This window comes from Pleurodeles waltl, chromosome 2_2 (genome assembly GCF_031143425.1).
Source record: "Pleurodeles waltl isolate 20211129_DDA chromosome 2_2, aPleWal1.hap1.20221129, whole genome shotgun sequence".
NCBI lineage: Eukaryota > Metazoa > Chordata > Amphibia > Caudata > Salamandridae > Pleurodeles > Pleurodeles waltl.
Genome location: NC_090439.1, coordinates 606605889 through 606630982, shown reverse-complemented (window position 1 = coordinate 606630982; position 25094 = coordinate 606605889). Strand labels below are relative to the sequence as shown.

At 51.7% G+C, this 25094-nt stretch overlaps 1 protein-coding gene across 2 annotated transcripts in view; it reads right to left on the bottom strand.

Annotated features, from left to right (window-relative positions):
- The window catches only part of SNTG1 (syntrophin gamma 1), a 3232656-nt gene that overhangs the window by 1455280 nt on the left and 1752282 nt on the right, over window positions 1-25094 (bottom strand). For both annotated transcript variants that reach the window (XM_069218895.1, XM_069218893.1), the window contains 2 exons: window positions 2394-2437; window positions 2265-2306 (listed from right to left, as the gene is read on the bottom strand). In XM_069218895.1, coding sequence (XP_069074996.1) covers window positions 2265-2306; window positions 2394-2437 — 86 coding nt within the window. The remainder of the gene's footprint in view (window positions 1-2264; window positions 2307-2393; window positions 2438-25094) is intronic.

Here is a 25094-nt window from a genome sequence, read left to right as displayed (position 1 = left end):
AAACGTGCTGCCCTGCCTGTGACTGTGCTTTGTGGAGCTTTCCTGCAGTGCTGCTTCTGCCAGAGTAAGAGGGCAAAGACTGGACTTTGTGTGCCTTCCATCTTGAAGAAGAAATCTCCAAGGGCTTGATGTAGAGCTTGCCTCCTGTTGTTGAAGTCTCAGGGATAGCAAAGACTTCTTCCTGCCAGCACCTGGAGTCTCTGGAGAGACCCCTACTCTGCTCTGTGGTGCCCTTCCAGTTCCTGGGACCCTGAAAGGAGAGGCTGGCAGCCTAAGGACAAAAATACACGCACCGAGCGCCGTGCGGAGAAAAGATCGACGCGAATCCGATCGCGGCTGAGAAAACGACGCGACGCCGGCTCCGCAGCTGAGAAACGTCGCCGCAGGAAACGCGACCGGAGAATCGACGCCCGGAGCAGGAGAAACGACGCGCAGCATCGCTGACGAAGGCTGAGAGATCGCAACCTGCGCCGCGGGACTTCGGACCGTCGCGTGGCTGGCTTTTTCGACGCGCATCGCCGTGCCGAGTTGTTTTCGACGCATATAACCGTGCAGGGTTATTTTCGACGCACACCGCCCGTGCGGGGTTATTTTTGACGCAAACCAGGTACATTTACACGCTAGCAGCGCTAGTGTGTTGTTACAACTACCTAAAGACTCTTTTTATTTTAAACCTTTAAAAAATCATAACTTGACTGGTGTATGTTGGATTTTTGTAGTTTTGGTCTTGTTTTGTCTAGATAAATATTTCCTATTTTTCTAAACTGGTGTTGTGTCATTTTGTAGTGTTTTCATTAAGTTACTGTGTGTGTTGGTACAAATACTTTACGCCCAGCACTCTGAGGTTAAGCCTACTGCTCTGCCAAGCTACCAAGGGGGTAAGCAGGGGTTAGCTGAGGGTGATTCTCTTTTATCCTAACTAGAGTGAGGGTCCTTGCTTGAACAGGGGGTAACCTGACTGTCAACCAGAGACCCCATTTCTAACACTGTGCATTTATCCAATAGGCTTGGAATATTAGAAACCCATATTCTGAAACACAACTAGAGGTTGGGAACATCTCCATAATCATCAAGTATACAAACTAAAATGTGAAGTGGATAGCTACAAAACTAAACCAACGCATGGTAAATTTTTAATTTTGCCAGAGGACACCTGGTTAATGGATACATACCTTCAGGGAAGGGCTCACAAGAAACCAGATCAGGTTTAGATTAAAATGGTCCAGAACTTTTGTTATAATAAGAGAAGGACATGCCTTGGTCATCAACAAACACACATTTTAGGCATTTGGAGGAGTAGCTATTTTGAGTTTAGATATACTCTTCTGTAGCTGTTATTTGTGGGTTGTAACTCAGTACATATCTCGTGTGAGTGGAAATCATGTTAATTGCTCGGCAAAAATAGGTAAGGGCCTCATTATGAGTTTGGCAGGGCCCACCCCAGGATTGCCAAACTCACCGGGAGGACGCCACCTTCATGTCAGTGATGTCTTCCCAAATGTATTACAATGTTCCCGCTGGGATGACCGGCGGGAACATTGTCATATGCTTTCCTGCTGGGCTGCCTGTTGGGGACAGTGTTATGTTATGGGTCTTGGGAGCCGAGGCCAATATCCTAACACGCCAGCACCCTTGAAAATATCTGCAAGGCAGACCGTGGACATTCAGACAGTGCTGGCCAGGGGGACATGGGCATGGGCATGGGCAGTGCAGAGGCTTCTCTGTGGCTCCCAGCACTGGCTTTCAGCCAGCCTTTTCAAGGCTGTGTCCCCCCATGAAAAGGCTGGTGGAAAGTGGAGTTGTAATCAGGCAGGCGGTGCTGAGTTCTGCGCCGCAATGGCTGATTACAAGCCCGACCATCATCACCCTGTCGGGATCTATGATCCTGGTGGGGACGGCGGTTTTCAGGCAGTCTGCCTGCCAAAGTCGTGATTTAGCAGTTTGAGTGCCACAGCCGTGGTGGTCTGACCGCCACCGCAAGTTTGGTGGGCTCATGACCGTCAAACTCATAATGAGGTCTTTAGTATGTTCTGTGATGCTTGGTCCAAACATCTCAATAGCCCATATTGATCAGAATATACATTTATATATAGTATAAAAAGCTTAAATAGTCTAGCGTAGGACAAAAAAACAACATGAGATTATATCTGCCTATAAGGAATGCCTTCCATTTTGCCACTGACAGGGATGAGTAACAGTGATATTGCCATCCACTTCACAACAGCTTACTGCTCATTCTTAGGATAAAATTAATGAAAGCTCACCACTTCTTCATGTTTGCATTTCCTCACATTAATGCCGTTTATCTGCAAGTAGGAAAGGTTCAACATGTAGTTTATTTCAATCAAAACAAATGGAATTAATGTACGGAAAAAACAACACACAGGGCTTACTTGTAATATTGCGTCTCCGATGAAGAGCAGGCCTGAGAGTTCAGCTGCAGCAAAAAAGAAATAACATTTTTATAAAAGGATATAAACCTTACATGAAATTGATAAGGGGATTAAATGAAACAACCATTCTGTGCAAGATAACGAGCATTCCTATCGAGAACTGAAGCTGCCACCACTGTTATTTCAACAAAAAATGTCAATATATCAATTTAACATTCTTTTAATTCCTGAACCTGCAGACAGGGTATTTCAGGACTATTGTACTGCATTTTTCTCTTGCACCGAGGGCGCTTTTTTCTGTAGCTTAATGTAAACATAATATGATGATCTCTAATTTATTTAGGGAATATCTATGAAGTCAGAACATGGCTGTACATCAGTTATGGGTGACGCCTTTTCTAATTAAGTATGCTAAATGCTTAATTTGTAATGTCTACATCATTTTGAATAAAGATGGTTATTAAATAGTTATCTTATGCTAAGAGGTGTCTGGTATAAACAGTAATTGACAAATAACACAAATGCAGTTATTAATTTAATAAGCAATGACATATAAAAGTGTAAAATTATTAGGTGCTCAGGTTAGGTCACACAAGCTAAACTGTATACGTGTTGTCAGCAATGCATTAATTTATCAAAGCGAAATTGCAAATGTGAGATCCTCGCTGATGAGTGGCTTAAAAAAGGAAACACAACAGCACTAGAGAATGGTTAATTGTAAATGTGGGTAGTATATCATTTCCAAGCTTAAATAAAGTTGCTTTGCTTTCATCAGTTTTTTCTGCTGTATTAGATACCATCACTAATAACCTTTGCCAGAGTTCCTGCACACATGTATTACTTTACGCGATTTTAATTTGGGAACGCGCCAATTCACAAGATCAATTGCATCTGCATGGTGTAATACGTTTCAACACGGGACTGACTGTCTTGTTTGTTGTTTTTCAGACTGCACCTCTACATATTGCCCTCCACCTTTTTTTCAAGCCATAATCCATTCTTGCACATAGCAGGCAACGGGACATTGGATTTATTCACAAGGATACAAGAGTGCAAAACAACACACAGAACAAAATGCATAATTCTGTAAACTTGTGAGTGGTCACGTGCCCTCTGTAAATAATTTCCCAACCATGAGTAAATACTTGCATATCTACTCATGTTGAGAAAAAATGTTGGCATCTAGTAGGGGTAGGCAAACTATTAGTCATGCCTATGTAGCCAGACGAATTTGGAGAATTTTACCCAAAAGTGCATTTCCTACATTTTAACTTGACCGGCTGTCCCTCATCCCTGGAGGCATCTGCTGGACCTTGTATGGAGTGGACATCAGTCTGGAGAGATTTGTGTTTCACCGCTATCACCTTTGTGGCAGTGGAAAAACAATTACTGCAGCTAGTTTATGTTATTCCCCTTGAATGCTTACTAGGGGTGTAAGGAACTAGCGGAATTTGACTCTCAGGAGCTGCATAAAAACTTTGCCAGAAATGCATGCTTCTGAATAATACTATATGTGGTTTGAGCCCTCAGTGAGTTTCTGCATCACCTGCTTAATAGATCTCTAAATAATATGCTCAACCTGTATGAAGCTTGATGAATAGTAGTTACTGATTTAGCTCTCAAATTATAGTCTCTATAATTTTAAAGTTAATGCCTATAGCGTGTGTTTCCAGAATAAACGCCATGTCCATATTTAATTTTCATAAGTGTTCAAAAAGTTTAAAATCTAAATTGGACTATTGAGGCCATTGTTATGCGAATGCACAGTACAAAGTACACTTCTTTTAACATCTATTGTATTAAAGTGAAATAATTGCCCACCTATTCATCACAATATACTTTACAATCCTGTAAAGATTAAAATGCCAATCAAGTCATATAAAGCGAAGATATGTATGTCAATTTGATATATTAGCCTTAGTTCAAACATTGTAAATATTTATACTTTTATTTGTCCTTCCATGTAGCTCAAAAAGAAAGAGAAAAAAATAGATCTTATTCTGTCTATATTCTAATTCAGTCAATGTATACACCTTAAGTACACCCTATTGCATCAGTGAACAAACATACAAAATCTACAGATTAGACTAATAGACTCTTGGCCCCATTACAAGCTTAGCTCTCCCACTGTGGAACCGCCAAACTCGCAGGGAGGACGCCACCGCTATAGCTGTGGCGTCCTTCCCCTGCCCTATTACAATGTTCCATGTCTACTAACCGGCGGTAACATTGCAATAGAGCGTTCCGGCCAGTCAGACTGGCAGGAACAGTTCTACGAGATAGCACTTGGCTTCCTTAAGGGAGCCAAGTGCTGGCTTGTAGCACAGATGGGGTGAACCAGTACCCTCGTAAAGTGTGCTGTCTGCAAAGCAGACAGTGTGAATTCCGATGATGCTGGGCAGGGGGGCCCTCAGCACACCCTCATCGCCAGCCTTTTTCATGTCGGCAAAACCACAATGAAAGGCAAACAGTGAGGGGAGTTGTAATCAGCCAGTAGTCGCTGACTACAGCGCCCCCCTGGCTGTGAAAAACTCTGACCACAGTCATGCCATTGGAAACCATGTTCCTGGCGGGGATGGTGGACCCCTGGCAGGTTTGTCCACCAGGTTTGTAATTGGGTGGTCGGACCTCCCAGAGTAAAACTGTCCAACCATCAAAGTGAGTAATGAGGCCCATAGCTCTGTGTCTATCAGTAGGATTATGCAAGAATAAGAAATACAAATTCAATCTAATACACTATTTTGCAATGATATTGCACATTTTTAGGACCCTGTTTCCATAGATAAAGGGTTTTTCGACTTGCCTATATCTTTGGCCCTGTTTTATAAATCTTCACAAATGTTTCCAAAAAAGGTGTTCCTTGTTGTACATTTTTGGGATGAACCATCAAGCAGGGGCAGAGTAAAAGAGGGGTAAAATAAAGTGCGTTTCTCATTGCAATTCCCACAGGGACTTTGAACATGACTACAGCCCAAACGGCTGGATAGAATTACACCAAATTTGGCAGAAAGGTAGCTTTTAGTCCAGAAAAAAACTTTTTGTTGTAAATTTGTTTAGTAGTTTTTGATATATTAAAGGAAAACTACATTTGTATACCTGGAGGCATGAAGGCTTCACAAATACTCCTGATCTCGTGCAGAGATCTGATTGGCTGCCAACACTTCAGCCAGGAAGTGTTGACAGCCATTTGACTCGGCTTTAGCTGAGTCCCAACAAAAAATGCAAACAAAAAGGAAAGGGGGCCAGGGTAGAGACACCTTGACCCCTTAGACCGGTGCATGGCAGGGGTGTGGGTTTTAATTATCTTAGGGCACAAGTTATAGTTCCTTGAAATAACTCTAACAGTTGAATTTCTATGGTTTTGTATGTTTAAAATGTGAGGCTAACTATAACGTCCCTATAACCTTTGTTTTTTATTTTTATTTAACCAATGAAAACATATATATATATATATATATATACTTATTTATATATATATATATATGTATATAAATAACCTAGTGGCGGTCACCACTAGGTAGTTATAGTTAAGACCATGGCCCTCATTCTGACCTTGGCGGTCTTTGACCGCCAGGGCGGAGGACCGCGGGAGCACCGCCGACAGGCCGGCGGTGCTCCAATGGGCATTCCGACCGCGGCGGTAAAGCCGCGGTCGGACCGGCACCACTGGCGGGCTCCCGCCAGTGTACCGCCGCCCCATTGAATCCTCCACGGCGGCGCAGCTTGCTGCACCGCCGCGGGGATTCCGACCCCCCCTACCGCCATCCAGATCCCAGCGGTCCGACCGCTGGGATCCGGATGGCGGTAGGGGGGGTCGCGGGGCCCCTGGGGGCCCCTGCAGTGCCCATGCCACTGGCATGGGCATTGCAGGGGCCCCCGTAAGAGGGCCCCTACATGTATTTCACTGTCTGCTGCGCAGACAGTGAAATACGCGACGGGTGCAACTGCACCCGTCGCACAGCTTCCACTCCGCCGGCTCGATTCCGAGCCGGCTTCATCGTGGAAGCCTCTTTCCCGCTGGGCTGGCGGGCGGTCTGAAGGCGACCGCCCGCCAGCCCAGCGGGAAAGTCAGAATTACCGCCGCGGTCTTTCGACCGCGGAACGGTTATCTGACGGCGGGACTTTGGCGGGCGGCCTCCGCCGCCCGCCAAGGTCAGAATGAGGGCCCATGTGTCTATTTTGATTTACCTATATTTTTGCCACAGTTTGATGAATCTCCACAACATTTTCCCAAAAATGTATGCCGGTGATTCTCATGGGAAGTTGCAGGGTGAACCATCAAGCAGGGTCAGAGAAAAAGAGTGGGTCAATAAACATGCATTCCCCATGTTAATTCTGATAGGAATTTTGAACACAACTACAGCCAAACCGCTGGACGGAATTCCACCAAATTTGGCAGGTAGATAGACTTCAGTATACAGATCACACTTCCCATTATTTGGTATAAATCTGTCGTTTTTGAGATATTAAAGGGAAAATAAATTTGTATATCTAGGGCCGTGGATCCCCCTCGCGAATAATAAGAGTTTGTGCCCTGCGCTTCAGAGCTATGATTGGCTGCCAACACTTCCAACCAAGAATTGTTGTCAGCCGTCTTGCTCCTCAGTTTCAGCCAAGTCCCTGAAAAAAAGTAGGAAAAAAAGAAAAGGGGCCAAGGTAGGTACACTCTGACTCCTCAGTTCTGCTTCTGTGGTCCCAGAGGGACCCCGCCATGGCAAAAGAACACTTTAAAAAAAAATGTTGCCGCAAATTTGTGACAGACTCATAGCAAAAATCCTGGGGGCATTTTTAAATAAAGAAGGAAGGACCATGGGGCCTCCTCCTAGGGTATTTTCATTCCTCGGGACTGCCACCTCCTCAGGACTTTATTTACATTGAATGTGGGGGAGGGTCGCAGCCCAAGGGACCGCCACCTCCCGGGGCTTTGATGAAGTATAATGTGGGGGGTCATGTGGCCCTCACCAGCCCCAGGGATAGCCACCTCCCTGGGGCACTGAGGAAATACAATGCAGGGGGCGTGTGGCCCCTCTGCAACCTCAGGGACCACCACCTCCCAAGGGGTTTAATGAAATATAATGCAGGGCGAGAGCAGCCCCCTGCAGTCCCGGGGTCCACCACATCCCTGGGGCTATTTTACATTGGAGGGGGGAGACACCCCCCCTCATTAAGCCATAGAAGGCCCTGGGGACTGCCACCCCAAGGGCCAGCTCCAGTGGTGTCCTGTGGTGCCCACCCCTCAGGACATAGCTGTTTGCTCTCAATTGGCAGGAGCTTTGACAGCTCCAACCAAGACAGAGCAAACACCTCACTTCCTTTGCAGAAAGTAAAGTTTTCATCTGCTTTCTGTTTCTCTGCATGCAAATATACGTGCAGGAAAACAGATGAAAACATTGCTGCCACAAGCAGGGAGCTGCTATTTAAAGCAGCTCCCTGCTTATGAAAGCAATGCTGGCTCCCCCGGGATGCAGGGAGCCAACTAGGACTGTGGGGCCTTGAGGTACCCCCTGTGGTCCTGTCACTCTATCTCTCTTTTCCGTCCCATAAAGGGATGAAAGAGAGAGAGAGAGAGATTGTTATTGCAATGGTCACTTCATACAATTACTTTGAGAGTCAGACTAGGAAGATGTTTGGTGCGAATGTTATAGTTGCGTTTGAATGCAGAGCAGAACAGAGTCAGTTTTGGCCTAATGTTCAAGGTCTTATGCTGTCACTCAGTAGGCTGAAGGTTCAAATCACATGGCAGTGTGTCTGTTTATTTTCTAGTGTTTTCGCTGTTTAAACTTCCTGAACATTGAAGTCTTTTCTCCCGTAAAATCTGTGGGTTGAATGTCACAGCAAAGTCTGGTCACTTTACAGAAAAGAGTCACCTCTAGCCTAGTGGCTAAGGTCTCAGACATGCACCCTAAAGGTTAATGGTTCCAGTCTAGGTGAGTCTGTGATCGTTTCCTGCTTTAGTTTCTTTTCAACTATAAATATTTAAGTTACATACTGAAAGGTTATCTCACTCTTTTTAATTGACAAAGACATTTTATTTTCAATATGCCTGGGAATATCTCATTCTAAGTATATAATTAATCAAAGCCTAAATAGATCTCTCTCTCGCTCAGTCTCCCACTTTCTCTCTCTCTTAGGGTTGGGTGGTTAGGGAGGTTGGCTTCAGGGACAGGCCGCAGGCCAGGCCCTGTGGTAAACTCCACCAGCCACGGGAACAGGTGGGTAGTTATAAGGGGTTTGCCATAAGGCCTGGCCGAAGGCCGTGCGCGGCGGTGTTTGGGTTAAAGTACAGTAATAAAAATGACTTTGCAGTAAAAAAGCATGTCATGCAACGTTTTTTCATCAAAAATGTTACTGCAACTTTTACATTGATATTATCAAAGATGTCATGAGTGCTGTAATTTATGGGATAATTAGCAGTGCACGGCAAGGGTGCAAGTTATTATTATCTTAGGGCATAAGTTATAGTTACTTGACATAACTCTAACTACAAGAGGTGAATTTCTATGGTTTTATATGTTGGAAATGTGAGACTAACTATAACACCCAGGTATCCTTTGATCTTTTAAGTGAATTTCTATGTTGTTTTTAATTCAATATCATAACTATAAAATCTCTGTAACCTTGTTTTTTTCCAGTGATATACAGTTTAAGAAAGTAACATTACAGTTAGGTGTGATAAAAGGATCTGTTTTATCTGTTTTTTGTTTTTTTAAACAAAAATTGAAATTCACTGAAAAAAAAACAAAGGTTAAAGTAATGTTATGATGATCTGAATATGTAAGTGATGACATTCATGTTGTGAACTAGAAAACGTGGAAATTCATCAGTTAAAGTTAGCAGCGCGAACCATTACTTGCACTTGCTTATGACCTTAGATATGTGTTCTGTGCCATCATTTATGAAATCACTGATGACATCTCAAATGACATCATTGATGACATCAGAGATTACATCAGTGATGGCATCATCCAAGCTCCACTTTACCACATATTGCTGTATAAATTGCTACGGCTTTACACGTAGCATAGTTCACAACAACAATCAATCACAGATATATGGGAACCGTGTTCAATCTGTATACATCAGTTCAGGAAAAGCTGAAATAGTAAATTCTAACTTCAAAACAAATGCTGTATTACAGACAGCTTTAAACTATGTCAAACCCCTGGCACACACCCAAATGCACTTTAAAAAATGAAATTTATATCAGTAGAGAACTGGGTACTGAAAACAGTGTTCACTCTATGGAGAGAGTTCATTCTATATCATGTTGCTTGCAAACAGTGAAACTCAAATGACAAATACATCACAGAGTATTCAAAAGAATATACTAAGAACAGTGTACTTCTATGGAACAATTGTCATAAAAGAGGTTATTTGGTAAAAATAGCCAATTTCTGAAAGTGCTGAAAATCATACTACCTGCACCCTTGATACTGTGGTGAAAACTTTACAGATAGCCCTTCTTCTGAAACAAAACAAGCACCTGTACATAGGTTCGTATCTGGTGCACACACGCTTCCGTGTTAAGTATAAATTATTATGCTGACATGGTTCACTCTAATAACTCATGGAAGCTTAGAAATGTTAGTGGCATAGTTATCAAAGAGCTGCATTGCTCTTTTGCCACGCAATGGGGAGCAAGTGTGATACAACTCTTACAGTAGATTTGCGTAGCCTTACCAGCCTTGATAAAATAAATCAAGAGTAACCCAATGAAGCGCAAATCGCTGCGTTGTGCTACTTTTATCAAAACTAAGTATGTTAGTTTAACCTTTATTTTTTTCAGTGAATTTTTAGGTTTTTTTCTGACATAAAGTGAGAGCCCCATACCCCAAGGCTGTTGTTTTTAATTAAAGGTGGAGGAGACCATGGCTGGGTCACAAGTTATATTTACCTTAGGGGACAAGATATAGGGGGTCATTTTGACCCCAGCGGGCGGCGGGCGCCGCCCGCCTGGAGGGAACCGTCATATGGCCGCTCCGCAGTCGAAAGACCGCGGAGGCCATTCTGGCTTTCCCGCTGGGCTGGCGGGCGACCGCCAGAAGGCCGCCCGCCAGCCCAGCGGGAAACCCCTCCCCACGAGGAAGCCGGCTCCGAATGGAGCCGGCGGAGTGGGCATGTGCGATGGGTGCAGTTTGCACCCGTCGCGTATTTCAGTGTCTGCTAGGCAGACACTGAAATACACAGTGGGGCCCTCTTACGGGGGCCCGCGGCACCCCCTACCGCCATCCTGTTCCTGGCGGGCGAACCGCCAGGAACAGGATGGCGGTAGGGGGTGTCAGAATCCCCCATGGCGGCGCAGCAAGCTGCGCCGCCATGGGGGATTCCAAGGGCAGCGGTAAACCGGCGGGAGACCGCCGGTTTACCCTTTCTGGCCGCGGCAGAACCGCCGCGGTCAGAATGCCCTTTTGAGCACCGCCGGTCTGTCGGCGGTGCTCCCGTGGCCGGTGACCCTGGCGGTCACCGGCCGCCAGGGTCTGAATCAGGCCCATAGTTTTTGTGATAAATGTAACTGATGAATTTCTCTGGCTTTGTGTGTGTATATTCTGAAGCTACCTATGATGGCACTGTAACTTTGTTTTTTAGTGAATCTCCAAGGTTTTTAAAATTCTTCTTCCTAACTACAGGGAGCACTGACTCAGAGAGCAAGGCAGGCTCCCAGATTGAAAAGCTAGACAAACAATTATAGCTTGAAAATGGCACATCCTTGAAGCAGGAGGTATTCAGTTTGCATGCATACTTGCCGGATACATAAATTTATGTTGCAATACAATCCACACCAATATATTTATAGTTGCCTTTATATGTCTATCAATCAATACCTGGCTATCCATCTGATAGAGGATTCTAGTTGCAGATTCCTTACCTTAGAATTTCCTCCAGGCGTCAGACTGGATCTGGAGATTTTTCTTTGAGCAATACTGTTAGAAATGGGGTCTTTGGTTGACAGTCAGGTTACCCCCTGTTCAAGCAAGGACCCTCACTCTAGGCAGGGTAAAAGAGAATCACCCTCAGCTAACCCCTGCTTACCCCCTTGGTAGCTTGGCAGAGCAGTAGGCTTAACCTCAGAGTGCTAGGTGTAAAGTATTTGTACCAACACACACAGTAACTTAATGAAAACACTACAAAATTGCACAACACCGGCTTAGAAAACTAGGACATATTTATCTAAACAAAACAAGACCAAAACGACAAAAATCCGACATACACAAGTCAAGTTATGAATTTTTAAAGATTAAACTCGAAAATAGCGCTTAGAAACAAAAATGCTTCGATGAGATATTAACACGGCGTTGTGACGGAGTTGTTCCCAACAAGCCGACACCAGCGGCGCCAGACACGGAGTCGTGTAGACCCCCAAGTACAGTACCTTTGGTGAAGAGAGAAAACAAGCCGATGCGCGAAGTCGGGGATCGCGGCGTCTGTGCGAAACGTTGAATCCGTGCACTTCGATCAGCGTCGGTCACGACGTGGTGCGGCGACTTCCACGGAGTCACGGACTTCAGCGGGGCTGCTGCGGCATCGGGCCTGCGAAGAGCGTCGCGTTCCAGCGAAGGTCACGGTGTCAGGTGCAGGCGGCGTTACCGGATTCAGCAGCGGCGTCGGTCCGAAGTCGTCCGAAGTCGATTTCCTTGGATTTCCACCAGCTTTCCTTTCAAGGGCCCAGGGACCGGATAGGGCACCACTTGTCGGGGTAGGAGTCTCTCCAGAAACTCCAGGTGCTGGCAGAGGGAAGTCTTTGCTGTCCCTGAGACTTCAAACAAGAGGAGGCAAGCTCTAACTCAAGCCCTTGGAGATTTCTTCACAAGATGGAAGGCACACAAAGTCCAGTCTTTGCACTCTTACTCTGGCAGAAGCAGCACTGCAGGAAAGCTCCACAAAGCACAGTCACAGGCAGGGCAGCACTTCTTCCTCAGCTATCAGCTCTTCTCCAGGCAGAGGTTCCTCTTGGTTCCAGAAGTGTTTCTCAAGTCTGTAGATTTGGGTGCCCTTCTTATACCCATTTTAGTCTTTGAAGTCACCTTTCTTCAAAGGGGACTCACACCTACTTGTGAAATCCTGCCTTGCCCAGTTAACGCATCAGACACACAGCAGGGGGTTGGAGCCGGCATTGTCAGAGGCAGGCACAATCCTTTCAGATGAGAGTGACCACTCCACCCCTCCCTCCTAGCAGAGATGGCTAATCAGGAAATGCAGGTTACACCCCAGCCCCCTTTGTGTCACTGTCTAGTGCGAGGTGAAAAACAACTCAACTGTCAAACTGACCCAGACAGGGAATCCACAAACAAGGCAGAGTCACAGAATGCTTTAAGCAAGAAAATGCTCACTTTCTAAAAGTGGCATTTTCAAACACACAATCTTAAAATCAACTTTACTAAAAGATGTATTTTTTAATTGTGAGTTCAAGGACCCCAAACTCCACATGTCCATCTACTCTCTAGGGGAATCTACACTTTAATCATATTTAAAGGTAGCCCCCATATTATCCTATGAGAGAGACAGGCCTTGCAACAGTGAAAAACGAAATTGGCAGTATTTCACTGTCAGGACATATAAACCACATTACTTTATGTCCTACCTTATCCATACACTGCACCCTGCCCTTGGGGCTACCTAGGGCCTACCTTAGGGGTGCCTTACATGTAAGTAAAGGGAAGGTTTAGGCCTGGCAAGTGGGTACACTTGCCAAGTCGAATTTACAGTGTCAAAATACACACACAGACACTGCAGTGGCAGGTCTGAGACATGATTACAGAGCTACTTATGTGGGTGGCACAACCAGTGCTGCAGGCCCACTAGTAGCATTTGATTTACAGGCCCTGGCACCTCTAGTGCACCTTACTAGGGACTTACTAGTAAATCAAATATGCCAATCATGGATAAACCAATTATATACAATTTACACGGAGAGCATATGCACTTTAGCACTGGTTAGCTGTGGTAAAGTGCTCCGAGTTAAAAAACCAACAGCAACAGGTCAGAAAAAAATAGGAGGCAGGAGGCAAAAAGAGTGGGGATGACCCTGCATAAGCAAAAGTCCAACAAATACCATTGTGCGTCGGTAGGTTGCGTCGGTCGACTCCGCGGGCGTCGTTGGCATTGTAGTCGCCATGATGACATCAGGAGTAATACATAGACGCCGCATCAGTGCAGTGACGTCAGTTCTTTTCTTTCCGCACCATACGCTGATCCAGAGAGAGCTACCCTGGTCTCTTTTTGACCGATTTCGAACCTTTAGATGAGTTTTGTGTGAGTTTTTTGGTGCATCACGGATGTCCCCGAAGACCGGGTTCAATCCATGTGAGGACTTTGATTGTGATGCCTGGAGCGTGACCACGACCCGAAGTCATGCTCCGAGTGCTGGGCCATGCACCCGAAGGCCTTGAGGGAGCGTTATCTCAAGCTCATGGCGGCCCGCCGCTCGATTATGCGTAGGTCCCGGTCTCGCTCAAGAGGAAGGTCTCAAGACCGTTCCCAGAGCCACCACCACCCGTCTTACTTCAAATCTTCGGGCACAGGTGAGAAAAAGAAGAAGTTGAAGTGGTCCCATAGCACTTTGACTTTGCCCCGTCGCTCAGCTGATGGGATGCTGGAGGAGTGTCGACGCTCAAGGCCTCCGTCCTTGGAGCCTGCTTCTGAGTCCGCTCAGTGCTTCCCTGAGGTACAGGGAGCCGGAATGACCCCAATACCACCCAAGGGGTTCGTTTGAGGGGCCTTCGGGTTCCGTGATGGCGGCTTCCACCCCGGCCACCGAGGTCCCCTCCGGATCCGCACAGATGTCGGTCGCATCACTGAGACCTTCTCTGGCGCTGGTTCGATTGTTGACGCTCCCGACATTGGTAGTATCCACTATCGATGTCTACCCGATCCTCATCCCTCACAACTCGGAGAGGCTTCGGCCGCCGCCTCTGTCTTCGATGGAGCCTCGGGGAAGGATTGGAGGGGCCCCTGAACCCTTATGAATACCAGGATGACTCATCTTTGGACTGGGCATAGGAATTGGGCGAGGCCAGTGGACTGGACACTTCTCCAGATGCTGGCATGCTGTCTCCTCCTACCATGGCTATGGTGGAGGGAACGACTTATGCTATGGTGGTCAGTAGGGCGGCTGAGGTCCTTGGCCTTGAGCTACCTACTGTAGAGGTCAGGTCCAACCTCCCGACAGAGGTGCTTCAATGAGGGGCTTCCACGAATGAGCCCCTTTTACCATTCAATGAAGCCCTCGCCAATGTACTTTTGGGTACTTGGTCCACACCCAACACAGGGGCTCCTGTGAGTAGGACTATCGCACGCCGCCATCAGCCTGCCCGAATAACCCTAAATTCCTGTCCCAGTACCCCACGCCTGAGAGTCTTGTCATCCAGGCTTCCTCTTCCTCAGGCGCATTCCATTTCACACACCTGGATAGGGAATCAAAAAGGCTGGAACAATTTGGGAGGAAGATGTTTTCTTCCTCCAGTCTCGTGCTGGGGTCTGTGAACACCGCATGCCTTTTTGGCTACTATGCCCACTCATTGTGGGATACGGTGGTGCAGGTTCTGCCACAGATACTGTAGGGGGCCCTGCTATCACCTCCCATGCTGTCAACAATGGGAGAGATGCGGCGCAGTTCACGATCGAATGAGGGCTGGACACAACCGACTCTCTGGGCAAATCGGTTGCTACGGCGGTGGCCTTGAGACCCCACATCTGTTTTTTGGGGGGATGTCCAACAGTCTCTCATGGACATGCACTTTGATGGCTGCCGTCTCTTTGGAGAGATTCAAGGATTCCCGGGCTACAGCTCGGTCCCTTGGTCTTTCCACTGCCCCTCACCCCCAGCAGTCTGCTTTTCACCCCTTTCGTGGCCACGGAAGGGGCACCCTGTCGCATCTCCTACCCAGCCACCGTGCCACCCATGCTGTTCAGCCATTGCGTGGCTGGGGACGAGGAATCCCACATGGACATGGGACAGGGAACCAGAGGTCTGCCCGGTCCGCCTATGCCTCCGCTGCAGCCTCCACACCCTCCTAGTCCGTCCCCTCACTCCGATCCAGTTGGCGGTAGGATTCGCCATCACCTGCCCCACTGGGAATCCATCACTATGGACAGGTGGGTTTTGCAGATCGCTTAAAAGAGTTATTCCCTCCCTTTTGAATCTGCCCCACCAGCCATGCCTCCATCACTCAGCCAACTTCCAGAGGATCATTTGGCACTTCTCCACCAGGAAGTTGCGGCTCTCTTGTCCAAGGGAGCTATAGAGAAGGTTCCTGTGCCAAAAGTATGTTGTGGTTGTTATTCCCGCTACTTTCTGGTGTCAAAAAAGGACAAGAACTTACATCCTATCCTAGACCATCGGGACTTCAACTACTTCCTCAAGAAAGAGAAATTCAAAATGCTCACCCTGGCTCAGGTTCTGTCTGCTCTAGACCCAGGAGACTGGATGGTAGCGTTGGACTTGCAGGATGCTTATTTCCACATCCCCATCCAGCTGCCCACAAATGTTACCTACGATTACAGGTAGGTCACGAGCACTGTCTGTTTACCATGCTCGCCTTCTGCCTTACCAGCATCCCTCAGGTGATGGAGGTGGTTGCAGCTCATCTGGGCAGGTTAGGGGTCTCAGTCTTCCCCTACCTCGACGACTGCCTGTTGAAGGCGGACTCGCCCCAGAAAGTCATCTCCCACCTTCAGACTATGGCGAGCCTCCTGCACACGCTGCGGTCCACTATAAACATGCCGAAGTCACACCTGACTCCCTCTCAGACACTCCCTTTCATCGGAGCTGTTCTGGACACAGGGCAGTTTCGGGCTTATCCTCCCGAAAAGCGAGTCCAAGATATTCAGGCTATGATTCCGATCTTTCAGCCTCTGTCTTGGGTTTCGGTAAGACTGACTCTGAGGCTGCTGGGCCTCATGGCCTCACGCATCCTGCTAGTGACACATGCCAGATGGCATATGCAGGCTCTGCAGTGGGACTTGAAGTTCCAGTAGTGCAGCATCAGGGAATCTCTCTGACATGGTCAAAATCTCGCAGGGGACTGAAAAAGACCTGCAGTGGTGGCTTTCAAATCTGCATTGGGTGCTTGGCAGATGCCTCTCCCTTCCCCAACCAGATCTATCTACAGCGACAGATGCGTCACTCTTAGGGTTGGGGTGACCACATGGGAGAGGCGGAGATCAGAGTCTGGGCTCCATACCAAACTTCTGGAGCTCCGGTTGATCAGGCTTGCATTGAAAGCATTTCTTCCCTCTCTCAAAGGGAAGGTAGTGCAGGTGTTCAAGGACAATACTACAACCATGTGGTACTGCAACAGAGAGGGTGGAGTAGGGTCCTGCACCCTCTGTCAGGAGGCACTATGGGGGTCATTCTGACCCTGGCGGGTGGTGTTAAAGCGGTGGCCAACCCGCCAACAGGCAGGCGGTCCAAAAAAAGGAATTCTGACCCTGGCGGGAACCGCCAACACAGCCCGCTACTTTAACACTCCGACCGCCACGGCGGGACAGACAAACAGCGCGGCGGTCACCGCCAACAGGCAGGCGGCAGACAATGTACCGCCCACCCTATCACAACTCATCAATCCGCCACCTTTTCCGGGGCGGGAGCCCCGCCGATAAAAACACGGCGGAAACAGACTACGAACAGGAAAACGCTCACCTATACACACTCCACGAGGAAGGAGGACAGCATGGAACCCGAATTAAACATCCTACCAGCTATTGTCTACCTGCTCATCTAACAGGAGTACGAACGCCGGCGCAGACGACAACGGTGAGTACTGCACCTACGATTCAGGGGAGGGGAGAGGAGGAAAGCTTACGCGCACACACATGCACCATACACCCACCCCCCCACCACAAATGCCTACACCCCAATGCCGAGCAACAAGTCAGAGTGACACCCCCCAAACCCACCGGAATAATGCAAAGACACAATTAAAATGATCTATAAAATATATGTAGAAATAGCTCCATTAAAGGTATGGGAAATATGCCATATAAAAGATACAAAAATAAGGAATGAACATAGTCAACAATATATACATAGGCAATAAGTCCTGCACATTCCCTCAAAGTTCCATAGTCAGTGGGCCAATGTGCACAAACACATGGGCAAAGCCCACACAGGAGACCAGATACCATTGGAGAGAACACTGCTGGGGCATCAGATGATAAAACTACAGGCACCTCAGGGGGAAGGGAAGGGGGGGCACCTCAGCCACATGAGTCCACGACGCCAGATTCACAAGGGGCCTCCATGCCCACTGTCCCATCCTGGGGAGTGCAAAGACACAGTCTCTCAAGTCCCTACAGTGGGTGGCTTGCCCACTGTTCCATCCTGGGAAGTGCCAAGCCACAGTCCATCAGATGGATTACCGACTCCACTGTTAATGGAGGAGGCATGGTGCCCAGAGTGCTTCCTGAAGCCCTGCTCGACACAGAACCGGCACTGTCAATGGGCCAGCGGTGCTTGAGATGAAGGCCCCAGCGGAGCGGTGCAGAGACGGCGGGGCCCAGCGGAGCGGTGCAGAGACGGCGGGGCCCAGCGGAGCGGTGCTTGACAGGAAGGCCCCAGCGGAGCAGTGCTTGAGATGAAGGGCCCAGCGGAGCGGTGCAGAGACGGCGGGGCCCAGTGGAGCGGTGCAGAGACGGCGGGGCCCAGCGGAGCGGTGCTTGAGATGAAGGGCCCAGTGGAGCGGTGCTTGAGATGAAGGCCCCAGCTGAGCGGTGCTTGAGATTAAGGGCCCAGCGGAGCGGTGCTTGAGATGAAGGGCCCAGCGGAGCGGTGCTTGGCAGGAAGGCCCCAGCGGAGCGGTGCTTGAGATGAAGGGCCCAGCGGAGCGGTGCAGAGACGGCGGGGCCCAGCGGAGCGGTGCTTGACAGGAAGGGCCCAGCGGAGCGGTGCTTGAGATGAAGGGCCCAGCGGAGCGGTGCTTGAGATGAAGGCCCCAGCAGAGCGGTGCTTGAGATGAAGGGCCCAGCGGAGCGGTGCAGAGACGGCAGGGCCCAGCGGAGCTTGACAAGAAGGCCTCAGCGGAGCGGTGCTTGAGATGAAGGGCCCAGCGGAGCGGTGCAGAGACGGCGGGCCCCAGCGGAGCGGTGCAGAGACGGCGGGGCCCAGCGGAGCGGTGCAGAGACGGCGGGGCCCAGCGGAGCGGTGCTTGACAGGAAGGGCCCAGCGGAGCGGTGCTTGAGATGAAGGTCCCAGCGGAGCGGTGCTTGAGATGAAGGCCCCAGCGGAGCGGTGCTTGAGATGAAGGGCCCAGCGGAACGGTGCAGAGACGGCGGGGCCCAGCGGAGCGGTGCTTGACATGAAGGCCCCAGCGGAGCAGTGCTTGAGATGAAGGGCCCAGCGGAGCGGTGCAGAGATGGCGGGGCCCAGCGGAGCGGTGCAGAGACGGCGGGGCCCAGCGGAGCGGTGCTTGACAGGAAGGGCCCAGCGGAGCGGTGCTTGAGATGAAGGGCCCAGTGGAGCGGTGCAGAGATGGCGGGGCCCAGCAGAGTGGTGCAGAGACGGCGGGCCCAGCGGAGCGGTGCAGAGACGGCGGGGCCCAGCGGAGCGGTGCTTGACAGGAAGGGCCCAGCGGAGCAGTGCTTGAGATGAAGGGCCCAGCGGAGCGGTGCTTGAGATGAAGGCCCCAGCGGAGCGGTGCTTGAGATGAAGGGCCCAGCGGAGCGGTGCAGAGACGGCGGGGCCCAGCGGAGCGGTGCAGAGACGGCGGGGCCCAGCGGAGCGGTGCTTGACAGGAAGGGCCCAGCGGAGCAGTGCTTGAGATGAAGGGCCCAGCGGAACGGTGCAGAGACGGCGGGGCCCAGCGGAGCGGTGCTTGACAGGAAGGCCCCAGCGGAGCAGTGCTTGAGATGAAGGGCCCAGCGGAGCGGTGCAGAGACGGCGGGGCCCAGCGGAGCGGTGCTTGACAGGAAGGGCCCAGCGGAGCGGTGCTTGAGATGAAGGCCCCAGCAGAGCGGTGCTTGAGATGAAGGGCCCAGCGGAGCGGTGCAGAGACGGCGGGGCGCAGCGGAGCGGTGCTTGACAGGAAGACCCCAGCGGAGCGGTGCTTGAGATGAAGGGCCCAGAGGAGCGGTGCAGAGACGGCGGGGCCCAGCGGAGCAGTGCTTGACAGGAAGGCCCCAGCGGAGCGGTGCTTGAGATGAAGGGCCCAGCGGAGCGGTGCAGAGACGGCGGGGCCCAGCGGAGCGGTGCAGAGACGGCGGGGCCCAGCGGAGCGGTGCAGAGACGGCGGGGCCCAGCGGAGCGGTGCTTGACAGGAAGGGCCCAGCGGAGCGGTGCTTGAGATGAAGGGCCCAGCGGAGCGGTGCGTGAGATGAAGGCCCCAGCGGAGCAGTGCTTGAAATGAAGGGCCCAGCGGAGCGGTGCAGAGACGGCAGGGCCCAGCGGAGCGGTGCTTGACAGGAAGGGCCCAGCGGAGCGGTGCTTGAGATGAAGGGCCCAGCGGAGCGGTGCTTGACAGGAAGGGTCCAGCGGAGCAGTGCTTGAGATGAAGGGCACAGCGGAGCGGTGCTTGACAGGAAGGGCCCAGCGGAGCGGTGCTTGAGATGAAGGGCCCAGCGGAGCGGTGCTTGACAGGAGGGGCCCAGCGGAGCGGTGCTTGAGATGAAGGGCCCAGCGGAGCGGTGCTTGACAGGAAGGGTCCAGCGGAGCGGTGCTTGAGATGAAGGGCCCAGCGGAGCGGTGCTTGACAGGAAGGGCCCAGCGGAGCGGTGCTTGAGATGAAGGGCCCAGCGGAGCGGTGCTTGAGATGAAGGGCCCAGCGGAGCGGTTCTTGTCCCGGCGGGCCCCTGTTCAGCGGTTCTTGTCCCGGCGGGCCCCTGTTCAGCGGTGCTCCTCCCGGCGGGGCCCTGTTCAGCAGTTCTTGTCCCGGCGGGCCCCTGTTCAGCGGTGCTCCTCCCGGCGGGGCCCTGTTCAGCGGTTCTTGTCCCAGCGGGCCCCTGTTCAGCGGTTCTTGTCCCGGCGGGCGCCTGTTCAGCGGTGATGCTCCCGGCAGGGCCCTGTTCAGCGGTTCTTGTCCCGGCGGGCCCCTGTTCAGCGGTTCTTGTCCCGGCGGGCCCCTGTTCAGCGGTGCTCCTCCTGGCGGGCCCCTGTTCAGCGGTTCTTGTCTCGGCGGGCCCCTGTTCAGCAGTGCTCCTCCCGGCGGGGCCCTGTTCAGCGGTTCTTGTCCCGGCGGGCCCCTGTTCAGCGGTTCTTGTCCCAGCGGGCCCCTTTTCAGCGGTGCTCCTCCCGGCGGGGCCCTGTTCAGCGGTTCTTGTCCCGGTGGGCCCCTGTTCAGCGGTTCTTGTCCCGGCGGGCCCCTGTTCAGCGGTTCTTGTCCCGGCGGGCCCCTGTTCAGCGGTGCTCCTCCCGGCGGGCCCCTGTTCAGCGGTTCTTGTCCCGGCGGGCCCCTGTTCAGCGGTGCTCCTCCCGGCGGGGCCCTGTTCAGCGGTTCTTGTCCCGGCAGGCCCCTGTTCAGCGGTGCTCCTCCCGGCGGGCCCTGTTCAATGGTGCTCCTCCCGGCGGGGCCCTGTTCGGCGGTGCTTGTCCTGTGTGTCTAGGGAGCCAGACCTGGGCAAGACTTCCCGCTCATTCGCCATCCGACCTTGCGGTCGCGGGGCCCTCCTGTGATGGAGTCCTGGGCCCGTGGGTGTCGTCCGTCACAACCGGAATGGGGCTGGTGGGGCCCTCCTGGGCAGCTCGCCTGCTGCCTGACTTCTCCGCCCTGCTGCCCTTGCCCTCCTTCGCTGAAGCTCTGTGGCCCTTGCCTCCCTTGGATGATGTGGCAGGTGACGGGGCAAGGCTACTGTCCTTGTTGGCAGCCGTCTCAGTCTTGTCGCGCATGGTCTTTTTCTTTTTTGTCCTCTTCCCAGGGGGTGGGCTGGCTGTCCCCTTGCTGCTGGCCGATGTTCCTGCCCTAGGAGCTGGTGGACTCCAATAGCCCTGCACTATGGTCACAGTAGATGCAGGGCTGGTGGTGGCTGAGGTGCTTTTTTTACTCTTACCAGATGGAGGGGGTGGGTCAGTGATTGGAACGAGCTCAAGGTTGGAAAGGAAAACGACTTGGGAAGGACAGGGACGGGTAGGTGTAGTGGGTATGGGAGTGGAGGAAGAGGATGTGGTTGTAGGAGAGTCAAGTGTGCTGTCTTTGGGTGCAGGTGCTTGTGACGGAGGCTGTCGTGAGGTGGATGGCTGTTGGGTGGGTGGCTGCCTGCGTTTGTGTGGTTTGGAAGAGGGGGTGACAGACACACTGGGAGAGGACACAGGGGACGTGTAAATGGCAGTGGGGGTGGTGACTGCACGTGTGCGGACTGTAATGGAGGGTGTGCTGGTGATGGAAGTACTGGCTGATGGTGGTGTGCATGCAGGTGTGAGTGGAGACGTCACAGGGAGGGAGGAGGGAGATGAGGAGGTGGGGGGCACAGAGGTGGTAGTGACTGTTGGCATGTCTGCATCTGGATGTTGCTTGGGTGAATGCTTGTGGGATCTGTGGTGCTTATGTCTGGATGAGCTGCCCTTGGGTGTAGAGGTGTGTGCAGGCTGGTCTGATGGTGTGGATGGGATAGGCAGAGGAACAGGAGACTGGGACTGGGTGGAGGGAGTCAGAAGAGGGAGGCTGGAGACAGGGACAATGGCTGCCGTCAGTGCTGAGGCCAGAGCGTTGAACGATCGCTGATGGGCAGCCTGACCCGAATGAATGCCCTCCAGGTATGCATTGCTCCGATGCACCTCCCTTTCTACACCCTGGATGGCATTCAAAAGGGTAGACTGCCCAACAATGAGTGTCCTGAGGAGGTCAATGACCTCCTCACTGAGGGCAGCAGGGGTAACTGGGGCAGGGCCTGAGGTGCCTGGGGCGAAGGAGATGCCCGCCTTCCTGGGCGAGCGGGCACGGAGCGAAGGCTGAGGGGCTGCTGGGAGGGCGGGGCTGGTGCGCTGGGTGGCTTTACCTGTTGTGGCGGTGGGCACGGATGTTGCCGCCACCGCTAGGGAGCTCCCTTCCGAGGACGTGTCGGTGTCGCTGATGTCTCCACGGGTCCCCGTTGTGGAGCTCCACTCGCCCTCCGTCTCACTGGTGTACTCTGAGTCTGTTGTATGGCCCTCCGGGGCCATGTGAGATGCAGCTCCCTCGTGCGCCGATGCCACTTCTCCTCTGCCTGATGATGCTAATGCACACATGAACAGGAAGACAAAGAAAATGGGGGGGGGAGAAATGAAGACAGGTTGAGTGCATGCATTGGCAACACCGTTGTCGGAGAGGACAGACACAGAAGCCCCCTGAACTAGGCCGCGCAATCGGGGTACACTGCTCAGTTATTGTGACTAGGCCTACAGGTCTATGGACGACAAATGCACACATGGGTGAGGCCGGACCATGGATAGCTGTACTTGGCACCCTACAGAGGTGGGGGGCGGGGGCACAGGGCCGTGTCTAACGGAGGGGCCTAGCCTACAGAATGCGCCCTGGCCTGGAGATAGCCACAGCCCTCCTCCCCCACCCAGACACCTTCACTGCGCGCAAAGATAGCAGAAGGTGCTGATACTCACCCCCTTGTGTCTGCTGTGATGTCCTCACACGCCCATCCAAATCGGGGTAGGCCACCGCCAGGATCCGGGACATCAGAGGGGTCAATTGGCGGCTGGCACCCCTCCTACGTTGGGAGGCCATCCCCAGCAGAGACTCGGCGGTCTTTCTGGTCCCGCGGCGGATGTCCTCCCACCTCTTTCGGCAGTGGGTGCCCTGTCTGTTGTGGACCCCCAGGGCCCGGACGTCCTTGGCGATGGCACGCCAAATGTCGATCTTCTGATGGGCGCTGACCTATGTGACATGTACAGGGTGGTAAAGGAAATCTCATCAGTTTTCTGCCTGGTCAATGTGAGTGGCCCCCCCTCCCCAACCTTGCCATGTGGCACATGCTCTCATCTTTCGTGCGTTGCACTCCTCATTCGCTCCCCTCCCCACCATCTTACATACACCCCACTCAACACAGGCATAGCCCATTCAACGTGCACCCTGTGTACTAACCTGTTGGTCTGGAGGACCGTAGAGTAGCGCATACTGGGGGAGGACCCCATCCACAAGTTTCTCCAATTCTTCGGAAGTGAAGGCAGGGGCCCTTTCCCCAGTCGCAGCAGCCATTGTATCTCCCAGACCGAGATCACAGCAGCACTTGCAGTATAGGTCCTCTCCTGTGGATGATCAGGTCTCGAGTGATTAATCAGATAGAAAATGGCGGTCACGCCCGCGGCGGTGCGTACCGCGGCGGTGCGTGCCGCGACCGCCGGCGCACATCGTCATTGGCTCCTGAGACCCATAGGGTTCAATGTTATCCAATGCTGCTTTGCGCCACGGTCTTCGACCGCCTACCGCCACGGTGTGCCACGCCAGCGCAGTGACCTCACATACCACTGTCACACTTCACAGGTTAGGCAGCCACCATTTCAAGGGCCCACATGGCATGATTTCTACTGCGTCACACAGGCCTAGGCCTTGCATTGCCACTCATACAAGCCTTTCAATGCATAGCGATTCGTGCACTGTGCATGCTGTGTGAACGAACCTGTGGGTTGCTTGACTCTGTGCTCCATGTTGTCCTTCCTAGGCACCGTCCGCTGGGACTTGCGAGGAGAAGGATGAATCCTCCCGTGTACCGACCGCTGGTGGACCTGTCGACAATGGAAGAACGACATATCATACTTACATACCGGCTTGACAGAGCAACTATACATGAACTATGTGCCCAGCTGGAGCCAGACCTGATGTCCCCCATCCGCCAACCCACAGGGATTCCCCCTCTGGTGCAGGTTCTGTCAGTACTCCATTTTTTGGACAGTGGCCATATCATCTGGGATGTCTCAGCCTATGTTTTCTAAGGTTTTGTCCAGAGTGTTGTCTGCCCTGATGAAATACATGCGGAGCTACATTATTTTCCCTGAGGTGGGCGAATTGGCTACAGTGAAGGGTGATTTCTATGCCCTTGGACATATCCCCAACATCAATGGTGCCATTGATGGGACCCATGTGGCTTTGGTTCCCCCCAAAGAAAGTGAGCAGGTGTACAGAAACAGAAAAAGTTATCATTCGATGAATGTCAAGGTGGTCTGTTTGGCTGACCAGTACATCTCCCATGTAAATGCCAAGTTCCCTGGGTCAGTGCATGACGCGTATGTCATGCGAAATAGCAGCATCCCTTATGTGATGGAACAGCTACAGAGACACCGTGTGTGGCTAATTGGTGACTCTGGTTACCCCAACCTCTCGGGGCTACTAACCCCAGTGAGGAATCCCCGGACCAGGGCAGAGGAACGGTACAATGAGGCCCATGGGCGCACTAGGAGGATCATAGAAAGGACCTTCGGGGTCCTGAAGGCCAGGTTTAGGTGCCTGCATATGACAGGAGGATCCCTAATGTTCTCACCAAAGAAGGTGTGCCAGATCATCGTGGCCTGCTGTATGCTTCACAATCTTGCTTTGCGACGCCAGGTGCGTTTTCTGTAGGAGGATGGTCCAGATGGTGGTGTTGTAGCAGCTGTGGAGCCTGTGGAGAGTGAAGAGGAGGAAGACGACGGGACGACACGGACAACAGAGATACAGTCATACAACAATATTTTCAGTAGCACACAGGTAAGAATCAGCCACGCCATTTTACATTTACTTAAGGCCTCATGCGTCTCTACTGTCTGTGTTTCCCCCCAGTTCCTGTTAACTGATTTGTGACTTTCCCTTCCCT